At 68.4% G+C, this 13189-nt stretch overlaps 1 protein-coding gene across 2 annotated transcripts; it reads right to left on the minus strand.

The window, feature by feature from the left end:
• Positions 1–5461: 5461 nt before the first annotated feature.
• On the minus strand, positions 5462–11656 carry CCND1 (cyclin D1; the record flags this gene model as incomplete). 2 transcript variants are annotated; one of them, XM_084237108.1, is made up of 5 exons in its annotated part: positions 5462–6080; positions 7007–7155; positions 9359–9518; positions 9936–10151; positions 11459–11656. In XM_084237108.1, the coding sequence occupies 5 exons, from the start codon at positions 11654–11656 to the stop codon at positions 5916–5918; spliced, it is 888 nt and encodes a 295-aa protein (XP_084093234.1). In that variant the 3' UTR covers positions 5462–5915. The 2 variants fall into 2 exon arrangements, with proteins under 2 accessions (XP_084093234.1, XP_084093233.1); XM_084237107.1 differs by having other exon boundaries at positions 5462–6166; positions 7003–7155.
• Positions 11657–13189: the final 1533 nt, after the last annotated feature.

A 13189-nucleotide genomic window follows, 5' to 3' on the forward strand; every position in this document is an offset into this window, starting at 1 on the left:
GCTCCGATAATGTTCTACTTGTGACAATAAAGAGCGCCTTTCACAGCGGGAGGTGTCTGCGCCACACGCTCGCGCCGGCCGGGCCTCCCTGCCCCTCCCTGCCAACCCGCTGCCTCGTCCGCGCTGCAGAACAGCTCGCGTGGGGGCAGGTCCCACAGACCCCGGCCCTCCTGTCTGCCTTGCTGGCGGGGGGTGAGCCCCAAGGCCCGCTGGGCTCACAAGCTCTTGGGGTCAGACCTTGTCCCTTTAGATTCACAGCTCTCAGGCTCCTTCCTCGGGGAGACGTGGTGTGTTCAGTCGGCTCCCGGCTCCCACAGACGCTCCCACAGACACCGCTTCTCCCATCCGGAGGCTGCGTCTGGGTCAGGGCAGGCAGGGGTCCTCCCGCAGCCCCTCCTGGGCTTGTCCTCGGGGCCACCCCTCTGTGCGTGTCTCTGTCCTGGTCCTCCTCTTAGAAGGACACGGTCTTGGCTCGGGGCCCCGTGACCTCACTTGACCTCCGTCATCTCCGTGAAGACCCCCCAACCCCATCCGGATGGTGGGACACACGTCCCTGGGGGCGCGGGGGAGAAGACAGCTATCTCACATAACGAGGACGTGACTCCATTCATTTTCTGGAGCCTGAGTGATCGGGAGTGAGTGGGAGGGTCAAACGGCCACCTGGACGGGGGCTCTGGGCCCACGGAGGCCGAGGAAGGCCTGGGCCCCAGAGGCCACGTCACTGCCCGCTTTGCCTTTGCTTTATGTCGCGTCCACCCGGCGGCGAGGACACTGAGGAGAGTTGGAGGAAGGGAGGGGAAGCCTCTGCGCCCGCGGCCGCCGGCCTGTCCTGACCTGGCCTCCGAGGGTGGCTGCCCCTGTATGGAGCGGGGCGGAGCCAGCACGGAGTTGGGGCTCACAGTGGGGCCTGAGTTGCCCTGGCCCCGAGCATCCTTAAGACAGTTGTCGGATGAAAACCTCCTGCGCGCCATGTGGGTAGCTCCCTGGCCGGGGATCGAACTCGGGCTGCAGTGTCTGGTGAGAGCTTCCTAGCGCTGAGATGTAACCCCTGTGCCCCCAGGGAGGCCCCTGCTCTACGGAATAATTATCCCCGTGGGAACGTAGCCCAGAGCCCCGCGCCAGGGTGACCCTGCCCGCACTGCCAGAGGGTTTGCTGTAAGGTGGGGAGGAGCTGCACACCCCTCAGCAGCTCAGAGAGAGGCACTAGCGAGCAGCCTCCCGCTGGGAGCGCGGGGCGGGCGGCCCTGCTGTGCTCGGGCCGTGGTGCAGACTAGGGCTCCCCCCACTAAACCGGCTGCTCTGAAGAGTGTCTTGTCGCTGCTGTCACTTGCTGATTAAAGTCGTGGCGCAGCCTCTGAGCGGCTCCAGGCACGGGGGCCTGCCGGGGGCTCCGTGCCCTCTTCCCTGTCCTCCCCGTCCTGCGCAGCAGTGACAATGCCCCGGATGTGGGCCTCCAGCCTCTTGGCCAGAGCTGCCCGCCCACCCGCTATTGTCTGCTGGCCTGCAGTGTGGCCCAGGGCTGGGGCCCAGGGCAGGGGGCTCTGGGAGCGGATTAGGCCTCGAGGCTTCCCTGGTGTGCAGTCCTGATCAAAGGCATTCCTGGGATGACGGCTCCTGGGTGCTCCGGAGGCCAGCCCAGCGTGGGGGGGGGGGCACACGCCTTGGGCAGCCCACACCACTGCAGCAGCAGCAGCGCTGCGGTTGGCAGCAGGTATGGGGCCAGACAAGTGGGCAGTGGGACCTCCAGGAGGCCGGGCGGGACAGGTCTGGGGGAAGTATGGGGCTGGGCTGCTGCCATGGACCCCAGGGGCCTGACTGCCACCCTCCCGAGTCTCCAGCCCAGCTCTGACTGGCCTCAGCACACGGGATGGGTCCTGAGCCCTGGAGCCCCTGCACCCCGGTCGGGCAGGGCCACCCCTCTAGGTCAGAGCAGGTTGGGGCTCCCCGGCCCCCCACTTCTCAGCAGTGATGGTGGCAGGCTGGGAATGGGCAGAGAGCGCCTCCGGCGTGGAGTAGAGGATGAAGGTGGCCTGGGGTGTCGTCCTGTCTCACGCAGGAGCTGTGGCTTCGGGAAGTCTGAGGCTCCTGGAGAGCCGGGAGGTCCCAGGACTTTGGGCATTGGTGCCCCAGGGGCATTTGGGCAGAGGGGCCATTGGGACGGGACACATTGGGAGGTGAGACCCTCAGGACGAGGACAGGCGGAGGGGGCTGCTGTCAGTCTGTCAAGGCCAGGGGATGCGCATCCCTGGCAGCCCGGAGGGACGCAGGCGCCCATGCTGGCTTTCGTGACAGGGAGCTCAGATGCTCCTTATAATAGGGGCTTCCCAGGGGGAAAGACCAGGGGCCTCTGCCCTGCCCTGCCCATGGCCTGGGGCCAGACCCCTCTCACCTCACCGTCCACCTACAGCTCTGCTCTTCATCCGGGGAAAAAGGAAACGCCCCAGTCAGTCCTGGACCCCAGCAGCCCCGCTGCTCCCTGAAACCGCCCTTCCGGGGTCGAGGCTGCCTTGGCTCAGCCCTCACGGTGCACACGTGTCCTGGGGGCTGGACCCAGGTCCAGCCTTCAGGGGCCTCCTCTGGCCTCACTGCCCCCGGAACCCTGCCATGCAGGGGCAGCCTCCAGAGCACCTGCAATTCCTGGTGCTGCAGCACAGGCCGCCGCAGCCCCACCACACCCACCTATCCTAGAGGGGCTGACACCTACGGAGAGCCCACAGCCCCCCGTGAGTGCTCCCGGGGATGGGGGGGCTGCCCCTCCCCGGAGCAGGGCCCTGTATAGCACTCTTGAAGGTCAGCGAACTGACCTGGCAGGTACTGACCTTGACCTGGGACCCGGTGTCTGTGTAGCTCCCAAGCACGCACTGAATTCCCATACATGTTGGGGAGCCCCTGGCCCCACAGCCGTGAGCAAGGCCGCTGTCTCTTCCCAGCACGTCCCCACTGCCGCCTCCACCCAGGAGGATGAGGCTGGTCTCATGCATCGGAAGCCCAGGGATGCCCAGTGGGCCTCTGGGTGCCAGGACAAGGCCCGAGTCCACTGCCCTCAAGCCCAGGGTGTCCCGGGAACTGAAAACCACCAAGAGCAGCAGCAGTTTGCACCAGAAGCGGGTGGAGGAGGCAGAGAACGTGTCTGCAGATAAGCCGGGAGCGCCCTGTGCGAGTGGCGGGCAGCCATTGTCTTAGGTCGTGGGGGTGGGGGTGTGAACTGCTGCAGACACCCCAAACTCTTCTCAGGGGCCTCACCTGGGGGCCACACAGCCTCCCCTTCCCACTGGCAAGCCCAGGACTCCCCCCTGCTGGGGGAATGCCCTCCGGTCCTGGGACGTCCAGGGTCCTGAGGGGGAGGCCAGCTCAGCCCCAGCCAGTGAGACAAACACACACAGGCCACACCCCGGGGGGTTTTACCAATTTTATTTCTAGACTTTTCACGTTTGTCTTTTGTCTTCTGCTGGAAATGTGCCGATTACATGTCTGTGCTGGGGACCGCGGCGGTGTACAACCAAGAACACACAGAACCAAGGCGCCCGCCGCCCGGAGACCTCCCCGCCGGCCCTGCGGCCCACCCAGCTGCCCGTCACGGAGCAGCCAGCCCTCAGGGACCCCGTTTGGTTCAGACAGGAGGCCGCAGCCACGAGGGTTGAGGTAAACGGGAGGGGGCCGTGTCCCTGGCCGGCGGCAGTCTCTGGGCCCCGGGCAGGCCGCGCGGGCTTTTGGTTGGGCCACGCGCTGGGCGGGCACGCGGCACGGTCAGCGGCTTCATGAGATCTGGAGTCTCTAACGAGCAGGACGCTGTCGTTGACAGGACGATGAGCAAACACTGGAACGTGACCGCAGGCTGGCGCGGCCGCCGCGGCGCTGTCCCAGAGGCCGCCCCTCGACGCGTCCCCAGCGCGGCCGGGCACGCCGCAGGGCACGCAGAGGGCGCCGCGTCTGGGTCTGCCTGAGGCGGAGGCGACCGCCCGCCGGTCGACACATGCTAGTGAAGCGTGAGGTATTGTGGAACAGGAACCTTTTTGGAATAGAGCAGTAATCACATGAAGTCAAAATCGAGCACATAAAAAAAAAAAACAACAACTACAAAACAAGGGCATCCATCATACAATTCTCTACAAGGAAATAAAAACGAGAACATGGCAGTAAATGACATTGTAAAAAACCAAACTGATCCTCCAATAGCAGCAAAACAATGTGAAAGACAGAGAAGCCACGCGAGTCTGTTCCCCGCCGAGTCCCGGCAGCAGCCGGCCGCACCCCGCCTCCGGCCGCGCCACCCCCCTCCCACGCGCCGCTCTGCGCAATGGAAGGTCCATGGGTGGCCACGGCGCGCACACGTGTGTCCCGGTGGCCGACACCGTAGAGGGGGACGAGGCCGTGTTGGCACTGGACTTGCTTCAGGGACCCCCGTTATCCTTCTGAGGACGGAGTCGCTTTGGGACACACCCAACAGGCCGCGCGCGTGTGTGTATGTGTGTGTATATGTGTGTGTGTGTGTGTGCGTGTGTACGCGCGCCCTTGGGATTTTTTTCCTCCTACAAAGGACCTAACTTTTTTTTTGTCAGCTGAATCAAACCTGAACATCCTAGGCAGAAAGGGGGGTGTGTGTGTGTGAGTCAAGGGGAGATTGCATTACTTTATAAATCATACTGGCCTTACGAGCATCCTCTGCAATAAATATTCTTTTTTGCCTTACCTATAAATTATATATTTTAGTGTTTAAAAACCTTCCGCTTGCAAAACCTCTAAAGAAAAGCCTGAAACTACGCCTTCTCTGGGAGACCCTCTCGGGGCCCGACCTTCAACCTTCCAACGCCAGCCGGCACCAAAGGAATCCTGCACGTCAACCTGTCTGCGAACAGGGCGGGGGTGGCCGCGGGGGACGGCCCTTTTCTTCCGGACCGTCCACACAGCCTTCAGGCCCCCCTGCGGCCGCCGCCGCCTCCCCACCGTTCCTCAACCATCCCAGCACTGCTCCCCTACACACACAACATAGACAGAGGCCGCCTCTCCCCACGGACCGAAAGTGCTCTGCAATGGAATGCTTCCAGAATACCGGACGGAAAAGACACAAGAGGAGCTGTGGATTGCACAGACGGGGCGGCTGCAGTCTGGGGGTGAAACCAGGGAGCTACAAAAATAGGGAGATTACAAAAATAGAATATATCACGTCGCCCGGGCAGTTTCTCCAGGGAGCGGTGTGTCCTGGGCGCCGGCGAGGCGGCTAAGCCCCCCGGATGCTCGGCTGGGGGACGCCCCGCAAACCACTCAGCTGGGGGTGCACGGCAGGAGGGGGCAGCCAGCTCCGGCACCCAGCCCCACGCCGCCCTCGGCCACGGCGGCCTTCGCCAGGGCCCGCGCCACACGCCACCTACGTGCTAACCTCCACGCACAGACATATAAAGTGACTATTTGCACGAGCAAGCGGGGGACAGACAGACGCGGAAACCGCCTTAAAGCTGCGCTCCCTGCGGCGCTCGAGAACCGTCTTGTCTTTACCTAAACCCTCTACTTGAAACGTGGTTTCACTTTTTTTTCTATTTTTTCAAAACATGTTTTTATACTTTTTTTGTTTGTTTTAGACACAGAAAGAATCAAATCTAATCCTCCCCTGGAGACGCGCGCCCGGCCCGCGCCTAGGCGCACGGACCCCCGCCGCCGCGAGAGCTGGTTCCGCTGGAACCCCTCTACTCTGCAGCGCCTCCCGCCTCCCCCCACCCGCCCCACCCCGCTCAGGGTTATGCAAACACTATCCTTTCTCGCTCTCTCTTAAGAGTTTTTCAGGTACTTTTTTTTTTTTGCTTAAGTCAGAGACAGAAGGGAGGAAGAGCAAAGAAAACGACAGCAGGAGGGCGCGACCCCTCCCGGGCGACAGGTCCCGGGGGGCCAGCAGAGCACCGGCCGCCCCCCCCCACGGCCCCTCAAATGTTCACGTCCCGCACGTCGGTGGGCGTGCAGGCCAGGTCCAGCTCCTCCTCCTCCTCCGCCTCCTCCTCGGCCGCCTTGGGGTCCAGGTTCTGCTGGGCCTGGCGCAGGCTGGCCTCCAGCAGGGCTTCGATCTGCTCCTGGCAGGCGCGGAGGCAGTCCTGCGGGCGGGGCGTGGGGTCCTCAGGCGCCAGCCTGCCTCGCGGCCTCCCCCAAGCCCCGGGACCCACAGAACGGGGGCTCCTGGCTAGCAGCTGCCTGGCCCGAGCGTCCAGGCCACGGGACCCCACTCGCACCCGGAACCTCCCAGCCACTGGGCTGCCAGCCAAGGCCATCCAGGGGGCCCCTCCCTCCTGCCTTCCCTCAGCGGGCCCCCCAGGAAGAGGGGACTCTGGCTGCGAGCGGCTGGCCCCAGGCAACATGCTGGGCCCCCGCCAGCCCCACAAAGGGATTTCAGCCTCCACGAGTGTCCCCGCCTGTCAGCCCTGAGGCCACTGGGTTCTGATCTAATGGAAACGATCTTGATCTCACCAGGCACTGCCCAGGACTTCTGTGGAAGGCAGCCTGGCCGGGTGTTGAGCCGCCTCTCCCCACTACCTCTGCTGCCCTCAGTCACACTGGTGAGGTGGCCCTGGCTGGGGCGCCCGGGGCGCGGCAGCCACTGGCTCCCCGCTGAACCACCCACCCCGAGGTCTCGTTCGATAAAGGCCACAAACCCTGGTGACCGTCGTTTTAATTCTCTTCCCAGAAAAGAACTGAGTGAAACGGTGGCGTTTTGAGGAGGAAAGCTCGGCACAGGGCAGCAGCCTCTCAGAGGGCCGCAAAGCGGGTGGTCTCAGCTGTGCTGCCCCCAGGGGCCTTGCGGGTGCCTGGCCACCCAGACCAAGCGGCTCTGGGCCCACGGGCCAGCTGGACTGGGCAGACACCTCGGGCAGCGAGGACCCTCAGGTGCAGTCCCCAAGTCCGGGGAGGGGGTCAAGTGGATGAAGCCAGGACCCCCAAGCGCCCAGCACACTCCCCTGGGGCCTTGGCACTGCCCCCCCTTCTGGACGGTTCTGCCCCCAGGGGCGACACGGCGGTCACTTACCGGGTCACACTTAATCACCTTGGACAGGAAGCGGGCGAGGCGGTGGCAGGACAGCTGGCTGCCGGTGCCCCCCAGGTGCAGGCCCTGCACCGCGGCCACCACGCTCCCGGCGGCCACCATGGAGGGCGGGTGGGAGATGAACTTCACGTCTGCAGCAGAGGGAGAGGCGGGCCTGTGAGCGGAGCCGTGCCCGGGTGCGCGACCCCCCAGCGGCGTCAGGCCCCGTGCGAGTCTCGGGAGAGAACGTTCAGGAAGGTGCGCGGCCCCTCGCGGCCAGCTCGGGCCTGGCCCCCACGGGCCGGCGGTCGCTCGGACACGACAGGAGTGGCGGCGGGGACCAGGCGGCGAGGCGGACGGTCGGGCCGGCCTTTAGCCTTCTGAGCCCCGTGAACGCGCCACCGACAAGAGCACGCAGCCCGGCCTGGAGACTGGCGGCTCTGCGGGGGCCCTGCCCAGCGCCCGCTGCCAAGCCCCTCTGCAGCGGGGGCACCCCCACGGGTGCTGCACCGCCGCCGGCCTGCAGGGGGCGCAGTGGGCACGCGCCTGCCCTTCCTGCAGCCTCAGGGGCCCCACAGGGAGTGGGGAGACTCGGGAGCCCGGGGGCCCAGTGGCAGGTCTGCTTTTCCTCCCAGGGCCGCTGGCAAGGACAGCGCGGCAGTCTGGTGGGCTCCGCAAGCCCCTGTGGTGGGCGGGGAGGCGAGAGCCCCGGCTGCGTGACCAGGTGCTGGGCTGCGGCGTGGCGGGGTCAGGCCTCTGCCTCCTCTTGCCCGGTGTGTGCTAGGCCGGGGGGCTCCCTAGCGGTATGGAGGGGCCCCGAGGGCTCTCCGCCATCCCCCAGACCAGGCGTCTGGGCTTTATACGGAGCGGCCATCACTCGGGCTGTTCAACCAAAGGCTCCCGTGGGCCGGGGCGGGAGGCCGGGCAGCCGCTGTGGGGGACAGCTGCTGCCGGGCACTGCGAGGCTGGCAGAGACACCTGCCAAGGCGCCCCTTCCCCCAGGAAAGGGGGGTCTGAGAGCAAGCTCATCAAGATAAACTGGGACGCCCACGGAACTGCGGAGCCTCCGGACCCTGCCTAAGAGGGCAGCACAGCAGAGGGACAGTTGGGCTGGGCTGGGTCTGTGCCCAGCTCCCCAGGATGGCGGGCGGGCGGGCGCTCACACATGCTCTCGGGGCTCCGGGCTCCCTGCGGTGAAGAGCCGAGGGCCACCGTGACCATTAGGGCCGGGTGGCAGCGATGCCACCCGCTCAATGACCCGCACTGTGCGCCAACCCCGACGGCACAGGCCACCTGGCCCCTGGGGCCAACGCAAACCCAGCCCTGGGCACCTTGGGCACCCCGGGTGCAGGAGCCGAGCGCCCTGCCGCGCACAGGGACGTTTACTTGCACCCTAAGCCCTGCAGCCCTGACCTGGGCTGTGACGAGTCACTGTCATCCCCAGAGGGGCCCTTAGCGGGCTCGGGGCAGGGCAGTGGGGGGCAGGGCCGGGGCCCCCTGGAGGAGCCGCCCCCACAGGCCGCACTGCAGAGCAGTGACAGGTTGGCTGGGCAGCCTCCAGCCGGGCTCCCCTGGTCTCGGGAGGGGGTCGCCTGGCCACAGGGGCACCCTGGGGCGGGTGTGCAGGAAGCTTGCTGTGCCCCCTCTCCAGGAGACGCTGCCATCTCCAAGCCGCGGTCGGCTCCGGGTAAGGCTGGCTGCGCCTCTCTGGAGGCCTCTGTCCTCGGAGGCATCCCAGCCTCCCTGGCCACCTGCAGGGCTGGCCCCCGAGGCGGCAGAGGTCACCTGGTAAGAGTGACCTCCTCTTGGAACAACGGGCTCACACTGAGCAGGTGGAAGTAAGGGGCGAGGCCACCCCAACTTGACATCACCCACTGGGCTCCGAAAGGCCAGCTGTGGGGGCAGGAGGGTGGCCCCCCTGCTGCCAGTCACTGCCGCCCCAGCCCAGCTCCCTGCACAGCCGTTCTCCCAGGTCTGCCCGGCGGTGGGCCCCGGGCTCCTCTGCAGGCCACTGCCGGAGGCGGCCGGGCACGTGGCACAGGCTGCAGTGCTCCCCACCCCTGCAGGCGCCCCTGGCAGGTGGCCCAGCCTGGGAGAGGCCAGCAGGGGGCCAGCAGCCCTGGACACCAGGAGGGCTGCTGGGGGGTGGGAAGCAGGCGTGGCCACCGGGGGCGCCCCTTTCATCCCGGAGCCACCAGGCCGGGCCAAGCCCAGAAGGGGGGACATGGGGTCCCCATCCAGCCCCCACCAAAACTGCCAAGCCCTCTGCAGAGCAGGACCCTGGGAGAGCAGGAGGGGCCTGGAGCTGTGCCCTGGCGGGGAGACCGAGGCGGGGCGCGCAGCTGCCCGGCGTACCTGTGGCGCAGAGGGCGACGAAGGTCTGCGCGTGTTTGCGGATGATCTGTTTGCTCTCCTCGGCCACCGGCATTTTGGAGAGGAAGTGCTCGATGAAATCGTGGGGGGTCATGGCCGCCAGGTTCCACTTGAGTTTGTTCACCAGGAGCAGCTCCATTTGCTGCAGGAGAGGGGGTGCAACAAGCATGAAGAGAGGAACAAGGGCAGGCCTGGGGGGACCTAGCCAGAGGGACAGGGAGGCCTGGGGAGGAGGAAAAGGGGCTGTTGCGGGGCCCGGGAAGTGGGGCGCGCCTCGGGACCCCAGAGCACAGCAGGAGGTGCGCTGCAAGAGGCGGCTGCTGGGGACGGTGCTGGGGAGCCCCGGGGGGCCCCACACCTGGCGCGCAGGGCCCGCGCGGCCGCTAGGAGGCGCTCGCCGCCCACTTTTCGGCGGCTCTAGGGGCGCAGAGCGGGTGGGCACCGCGGCCGGAGCGCGGCCGGCCCCCTCGGGGCGCATTGCCGGCCTCCGCGCGCCACCGCGGGGCCCCGCCCGCCCTCCCGCCCCCCGGGGGCCGCGCCGGGGCCGGGGCGCGGGTACCAGCAGCTCGGCGGGCCGGATGGAGTTGTCGGTGTAGATGCAGAGCTTGTCGGCCGTCAGCGGGATGGTCTCCTTCATCTTGGAGGCCACGAACATGCAGGTGGCCCCGAGCAGCTGCAGGCGGCTCTTCGCGAGCGGCTCGAGCGACAGGAAGCGGTCCAGGTAGTTCATGGCCAGCGGGAAGACCTCCTCCTCGCACTTCTGCTCCTCGCACACCTGCGGGCGGGCGCCGTGACCGCGCGCCCCGCGGCCCGCCACCCCCGCCCCGAAACTGAAAGGGAAACTCCCGCGGGCCGGCGCGGCGGGGGCGCGCGGGCGGGGCGCGCCCGGCGGGAGGCGGCCCCGGGGCCCCCGGAGACCCCGGCCCGCCCGGCCCGAGGTCGGCCCCGAGGGGTGCGGGCCCCAGGGGTGCGGGCCGCGGGGCGCCGCCGCGCGCGCAGACACAAAGGTGGCGTCCAGGCCGCGCCGCATTTCCCCAGACGTCATCTTTTCAAAAAATATTTAAAAATATAAAAAAAATAACTGGGCGCCTAAGAACCCCCTGAAAATGACCCCCGGGCGACCCTCCACCCGGGCCGGGGGTCGGGAGCTCGCTGCAGGCGCTGGGGCGCGCCCCAGGAATTCAAACTCGGGGCGCCCCCCTCCCCGGGCAGGCGCCGCTCGCCTCTCGCCAGGGCCCCGCGCCGCGCTTCCAAAAATGACTTTAAAATCCTCGCGGGCGGCCCCGGCGCCCGCTGCGGGTCTGAAAAGGCGCGGGGACCCCCAGCTCGCCGCGCACAGGCCCCCCGCGCCGGGCCCCCGCGCGAGGACGACTCCCCGCGTCCCCGGGCCGCCCGACCTCGCAGCCCGGCGCGCTCCCTGGCCCGGGCGCCCCGGGACTCGCTCCCCGAACAAAGGGGCCTCCTCTCCCGAGGGGGGTGCCCCGGCCCGCCGGCGCCCCGGCCCGGCCCCCCCCCCCGCCGGCTCCCGGCGGCCGCGCGGCCCCTCGCGGCGGCCCCCGCGCCTCGCGGGCCTCTCCCCGCCCCCACCCGGCCCCCAATTATTAATAAACACTTTTGCTTTGCAATAAAAGAACAAAGATGGCGCATAATACTGGCACGGGCGGCCCGTGCATACGTGTCCATGGTATTAATTTGGAAACGAACCCCGTCTGCGCCCTCCCCGGGCGGCGGCGCGCGGGGCTCCGACGCGGACCCGGCTGCCCCGGCGGGGGCCACCGCGCTGCCCGAGCGCCCGGCCCGCTCCTGCAGGCCGAGCGGGGCGCCCCCGGGCGCGGGCCTCCCCCCAAGGGACCCCTCCTGGACGGCTCCCCTCCCCCCAGGAAGGGGCCTTTCTGCGCCCCCACCCCCACCGGCCGAGAAAGCACGCGCGCTCGCCATCCACGGCCCGAAAAGCCGCCTCCGGCGCGGTCCCGCGCAGGGGAGCGCCGGGGCGGGGGGCGCACGAGGGCGGTGGGTGGCCGGGAAATGCGGGTTTGGGCAACAAGTGGCCGGGAGTCCGCGGAGAGCCGCCCGCGCGCGCACCTCCAGCATCCAGGTGGCCACGACCTTCCGCATGGACGGCAGGATCTCCTTCTGCACGCACTTGAAGTAGGACACCGAGGGCGCGCAGGTCTCCTCCGCCTTGAGCATGGCGCGCAGCACCCGGTCGCTCAGCAGGTTGGCATCGGGGTACGCCCGGCGGACGGACTCCGCCTCGCAGCACAGGAGCTGGTGCGCCATGGCCGGGCGGCTCGGGCCGGGGCGGCGGGGCGGCCGGGTACGCGCTCGCGGGGCGCCTGCGGCCCGCGCTCCTCGGGCTCCTGTGGCGCCGGCCGGAGCGCGCGGAGCTGCTGCTCGCTGCTGCTGCGCCGACGGCCTCTGGAGGCTCCAGGACTTTGCAACTTCCAACAAAACTCCCCTGGAGCCGCGTGACGTTACTGTTGTCAAGCGGAGATCAAAGCCGGGCGGAGAATGCGCGCGGGCGGGCGGGCGCGGGGGGCGGGGGCGCGGGGCGGCGCGGGGCGCGGCGAGGGGCAGACCCAAAAGCCGTCCCGAGGCGCCGCGCCGGCCCCGCGGCCGAGGGCCCCCAGCCCGGTTTTCATAGAAATGCAAATCGCCCCGAGGCGGCCTCGCTCCCCGCCGGGGGAGAGGGGGCGCGGGGGGCGCCCGCCCCGCGTGGGCCCCCCGGGACTCGGGGGGTGGGATGGCGGCGGCTCTGCAGCGGGGACGCCCGGGCGGGCGGGCCACACGCAGCCGGGGAGCCCGCGGGGCGGGGGCCGCGGGGCCGGGGCCCGGGGGCTGAGCCCGAGGATGCGCGCACCTCCGAGCGCGCCACGCGGGCACCCACGGGCGCAGGGCGGCCCGGCCGCCGCGGCTGCTCCTCTTTCGTTTTCGTGACCACGTGCAGATTTCAGGAGCCGCTGAACCCGCCGGGCCGCGGGGCAGGGCTCGAGCCTTGGCGGAGGCTCGATCCGGCGCACGGGGGGGTCGTCGCCAGTGCCCGCGGGGGCGACCCTGGACGCTGGAGGGGTTTCAGCCTAGCATGTGCCGCTTCAAAAAGTAAGATAAAATATATGCCCGAAAATTCCAGCCGCAGCCCAAGATGGTGGCCGGCATTTCCTCCCTCCCGCCCGCGCGCGCGGGGAGCTGCCCGCCGCCCTCTCTGCCCGGCCCGCGCGCTCCGGCCGGGGTCTCCAAGCCCCCCGCCCCCGCCCGGCGTGCAACGGCTGGAGAGACCCTCGGAGGCTGCGGAAACCCCGGCCTCTGTCCGGCCTCATTTTTTAAATTAAAAAAAATAATAATAAACCGCTGGACACGGCGTGGCCGCCCGGCCGGGACCACCGGAAGCGCCTAATTGGCCGGGCCGGGGCGCGCGCCGCGCCGGGGGGACGTGCCCTGGGGCTGCGCTCGCGCGCGGGGGGCCGGGAAGGGCGGGCAGTTGGAGGCGCAGGTAATGGGGTGCCGACCTGGTGACTGACACAAGGTCTACACATGGGGTGCTCGGGGAGGGTCCCCGATATTACCCCAGAGACCCATGAAAGAATAAAGCGCTCTAAGTTGCAGAGCCCGTGTCTTGGCGGCTTTGGAAGACGTTTCGCCCAGTGTCCACCCTCCAGGGTCCTGCGCTCCCCGCCCCAAGGGGCGACACCGCCGGCGTCTCTCCGAGGCCGGTGCCCGCGAGCCCCGCAGCTGCAGCCGCGGGGGGCCCGGGGGTGGGTGCAGCGCCCCGGCCTCGTCTGCAGGGCGCGAGCCGCACCCCGCTTTCGGGAGAGA

This window comes from Talpa europaea (assembly GCF_964194135.1).
Source record: "Talpa europaea genome assembly, chromosome: 1".
In the NCBI taxonomy this organism is placed as follows: domain Eukaryota; kingdom Metazoa; phylum Chordata; class Mammalia; order Eulipotyphla; family Talpidae; genus Talpa; species Talpa europaea.